Source organism: Alligator sinensis, unplaced genomic scaffold, assembly GCF_000455745.1.
Source record: "Alligator sinensis unplaced genomic scaffold, ASM45574v1 scaffold12_1, whole genome shotgun sequence".
Taxonomy (NCBI): Eukaryota; Metazoa; Chordata; order Crocodylia; family Alligatoridae; genus Alligator; species Alligator sinensis.
The window spans coordinates 1,238,180-1,242,947 of record NW_005841973.1 but is presented as its reverse complement, the minus strand read 5'-3'; the positions used below and the strand labels follow the sequence as shown (position 1 = coordinate 1,242,947).

The 4,768-nt window shown below is 42.8% G+C and overlaps 1 protein-coding gene across 1 annotated transcript in view; it reads left to right on the top strand.

The window, feature by feature from the left end:
- CUNH20orf194 (chromosome unknown C20orf194 homolog) overlaps positions 1-4,768 on the top strand; it is a 127,079-nt gene that overhangs the window by 56,707 nt on the left and 65,604 nt on the right. The window contains 1 exon segment of the mRNA XM_014518655.2: positions 3,159-3,195. Within this exon segment, the coding sequence (XP_014374141.1) occupies positions 3,159-3,195 (37 nt within the window).

Genomic DNA, 4,768 nt, shown 5'->3' with positions numbered 1-4,768 from the left:
TAGGGAAACAAAAGGCAGTAATTCAAGGTGATGGTCACATAGCAACATTGCAGTTTTCTCATACCAAAACTAGAAAAAGATTTCAGGGTCAAGAAGAGAAATCTTTAGACTGATTTCTTGCAGCCTGCATAATCTCAGTACCGCCTCCCCGCCCAAACAAGGATTATGAGAACATTGTTGCTGTAACAAAGACAATCCTTTATGTTATTTCTAATGATGATATGAGACAGCCAAACAGGGTCTCGGAGATAACATGGTGATGTAATTTTTCATATCAGCTGCAATCTTTTTACATACAGTCATAGCTCTTACTAGAAAAACTTTTGTCCACAGGAGTTCTAGAAGATGATTTAACCATGCTTGTACTGTTAAGAAGTGTGACGTATGCTGAACCAATTTGAGTAATTTACTTCAGTGATGTTTAACCGCCAGTCCATAGGCCTGCAAGACCATGTTACCTGGCCCGAGGGTCTCCACATAGGTCCAAAAGTTTGACAACAGGGGGAGTGTTACTTCACAGCAGAGAAGCTGCAATTTTCTTGACCGGTGGGATGAAGGCTGGATGACATAGCTCTGCATGTTGGATCACACTGGTATGAGGTGTATTCCTTGGCCAGATCTGGTGCACGGGGTTGCACTACATGTGGTATTGGGCCCATGTGCACAACAGGCCAGCACGTTGAGTTGCACCTGTGGATCAACTCACGTACTGACCCTGAGCTCCAGATCCAGCCTGTAGTCGGGGCCGGCACCACTCATCCAGCTGGTGGGGCCAGAAGATTCAGCATCAGTGATCTACTTAAAATAGGCTCATGGTCCAAATGGCCAAATAGGATTAGGTTTGCCTAAGTGTGTTTTTCAAAAATGTTCTGGCATCCGCAGTCTTGCACGTGGAATCTCCATCTCTAGAAACTTTCCAGAGCAGGTTAAACAGATTCCTTACTGGGATGGTATAGTCGGGGGTGGTCCTGCCTTGAACAGGGGGCTGGACAAGATGATTTCCACGTAGCCCTTCTTTCCTATGTGTCATCTACTAACTGCACCCACCTTTTTTTTTTTTTTTTCTCGACTCATTAAATAAGGATAATATTAGGGAAGCCATCTTTGCAACAGGAAATTTTAGTAAAGATGGAAAGCTACATCCTATCCTTCCATTTAAACTTCTATGAATAAAAATAGCATTAAGATACAGTGCTCTCTCTCCAGCATTAACCATGCCATAAAATCACTTCACTATATTAAAATGTAAATCATTCAGAATGTGTGTGGGTAGGTTTGTTTAAGAGATCCTTAGAGATGATTTAGTGAGTCATTTCAAAGATTCATTAAACAGTCTTATAAATAACTGTGCCCTGAAATGTATTTCTTTTATAGCTGGGGACAGAGAGCCTATATTGCCATCACCATAAATGGTTACCCTTGTATGTGGAACCAATTTTATTATAATTGAGACTTGAGCATTAATTACACAAAGAGCCTATGGCCTCTTGCTGTATGAAGTGGGGATTAAGTATGTTTTCTGTTTTCTCTCTAAAGTTTCTCCTCTCTGGAAGTTTTAAAATTAGCGAACCTATTTGGGGCAGGTATTTTGATATATGTTGCTTAATGATCTTCTGGGGGCAGGGGAGCGGGAGAGAGCTATGTATCTGAAAAAGATTGTAAAGAAGAGCAGCTTTTAAATTTCCCAAATTAAAAAAAAAACCAACATTTTTTTACTATTTTATCAACTTCCTAGATCTGCAGCTGTGTATTTTACTGTATTTTTTTCTATTATCGTATAAAAGGAAAAGACAATCCTTTGCTTTTGATCAGCGGAGGGATTAAAGTGGTCATTAGTCAAAAAGATAAGGATCTCCATATCAATCCAGCTGTTAACTTTTTTACTGTGAGCTAAACTGAACACTTATAGTGGGGCCCCTCAAAACTTTTTATATGCTGGTAAAGGTTTGCGAGCTAATATGTGATCCACACAATGGCAGGAGGCAAAATTGTGGGATCATGAATCTGATCTCATCAGGCCTTATTGCCCGTGCAGGGGGAGCCCGATTCTGGGCTCCCCCTGCACCGGCAAGACGCAAGCTCCCGTGGCTAGGAGCCCCAGCTAACAGAGCACCCCATGCATCCCCGCAGCTCGAAGACTGCAGCTGCTGGGCAATGGGGTGCCCCTGCAGCCAGGAAGCCTGTTAGCTGGGAGCCTCCGGGTTTGGGGATCCATTTGCCCCCCCACCCATCTGGGAGCACCAGTCAGCCCCAAGGGCCCCTGGCCACACATTCAATTAATGGTGTGATAGGAAACCACTACAAAGTTCTCATGTACACTTTGTAGCTTATTCCTCTTTTTAGCACACCATGAATTGATTGTGTGTGGGGCCAGGTGACCACTGATTAACTGGTTATCATGCCTTAACTGTAATATGTAGATGGGGCCTAACGGCTTGGAATTTAGGCATGTGAAAAAACCCAGGGAAGTCGGTTGGACTGCTTGCTTGTGAAAAGTAAAGCACATGCACGTTCAGGATTGGCATCTCTGGCAAATGTTTTTCAGACCCATAAATTTCCAAGATCTTAAATTACTTTATTTGCACACCTAAATTTTGGTAGGGAAGATGAACATGACCCGAGTGCTTCAGCATTATCCCTGTTTCATTCAGAATAGCTTTTTAAAATATAGTTTATGGCAGTCTGTAGTGCTGCGCAGTCTTTTTACTCACTATTCACAGTGCTTTTAAGATGCTTAATGTATTATAAATGCTTGTCCATACCTTAAGTGGCCTAATTTCCCACCCCCACCAAGGTATTGACCCTCCTGCAGCTCTTAATTTAAAATGCCTATATTAATTTGGAAGCGTACTGATTACTGATGGTAATTTGGGAATTTAACTTTAGGCACCTAGGTGTAAGCACTTGCTTTAGTTCTCTGAGAGTTTAACAAACCCATTCATTTAAGCAGAACGTATGTTCCTAATATGTGTATTTTTTTAATATAAAACTAGAATAAAAAAAATACTCTGCAAATTAATGATGTACGGTAGTTGTTTAAGTTTCTGATATCCTGGTTCTGTATCTTGAAAGTAGGTATTCTTTGTATGAGATTGCATAATGTAATATACTACTATTTAAAACTAACTTGAACTATTTCACCTTTTACTTTTGTACAGGGAAGGACAATGAGATCCACAAGAAAGCTGAGCAAGTGTAAGCTAGCATTATTTTAATTTCTTTTTGTTCCCTAACTCATCTTATTGTTAATAAATCCAAATGTTCCCCTGAGGCAGGAATATGATTCCTGGTAGATAAAGCACAGGTATGGTGTTTTTCCTTTTGCAGAATATTATTTTTATTGGAGTAAATTTGTTAATCGGATGCTGACAAGTAAGAAATCCAAAATATCACTAAAGATCCAAAACAAAAATGTAGAAGAAATGTTAAAGGCTTTAAAAAAAACAAACCCCAAAACTTCAATTTATTAATACAGAGAGATGCAGCTCTGCCCAGCCTTCTGCCTAAATTTATTAAAATCATGGATCTTTAAAAGAAGCATAGTAAAATTAAAGCCCAGGCATATATCCTCTAATCTGATAAGTACGCTGTATCTGATAGTTTGCATTGTGCTGTAGGAATGCAACAAAGGGTAGAAGGAAAAATACTGCTTACGCTAATTTTAAAATGAATTGGGAAATAGGTTAAATGCCCATTAAAACTTTCTTAAGCTTATATTAGTTTTCATTGACTCAGTACTCATCTGCCATCATATAACACTTTGTCTCATTCCTTTTGGCTCTGATGTTTCAAACACTGCTGTGTTCTGGGCAGAGGGTTGTGGCAGCATGGTTGAAACCCTGTTTGTGCCACATATAAGCTTTCAGTACAGGGTCTGGCTCCTGATTCTGCACAGCTTGAATCCAAGTAGTGTGTGTGGCTGCCGGCATGTGTTCCTTTCTTTCCTCTATTGCTGAATTTAGTGGGGAGAGAAAGGGGGAACAGCAACAGCATTCACCCCCTGGGCTCCAGAGCCATACAAAACTAGCAGCTCTCACTAGACCCTGCCCCAAAAAGCCATGAGCTCTGAGCTTACCATTTGAGATGGAGCTTTGCCAGGAGCTCATGCTGACTAGGCAGTGAGTTCAGAGCTCGCTGTGCTGCACATGCACAGCCAAAGTGTGGGGGAAGAATGTACCCCTCCTCCCCCTTCCCCCGTTTCTGGACCTGCTACCAGCTCTGGGGCTAAGTGCAGACAGTCAAAAAGCCCGAGGCTGAATCAGTTCAGTCTGCAGGTTAGTTTAAACTACAGAGATTAAACTGAGAAACAACTGGATAGACATTCACTTTTGATTCAGGAAATGCAACCACATACCCGCAGTGGCTCAGGCCAGAAGCCAGGTGGCGCTCGAGCATGGCTCTCTGGCATATATCCAGCATGGGCTGTGTGTTTGCTTCCTCTTTCTGCTGCCCCAGAGGTCTCTGGGATTTGCCATCCAGAATCTCAGCAGCAGGACTCTGCAGGGTTGTTCATCCCTTCCTCTTCTGCTTCCAGGTGCCTCCGGGATTTGTAGTCCACAGTTGAAGCCAGCGGTAAATAAACCAGCAGGGCAGGGCAGCTCTGTACTTGGGGGGAGGCGGGGGGTTTAACCCCCTTCCCACCCCCCTCACCCCCGACCCCAGTCGGGGTTTGCCTGCCCCCCACAACCTTTCTCTACTGGAGCAGACAGCACAGCACACAGCTGCCAGGCATGCTGGGGGGGGGGGGGGGGGGGTTTTTTTTTTAACC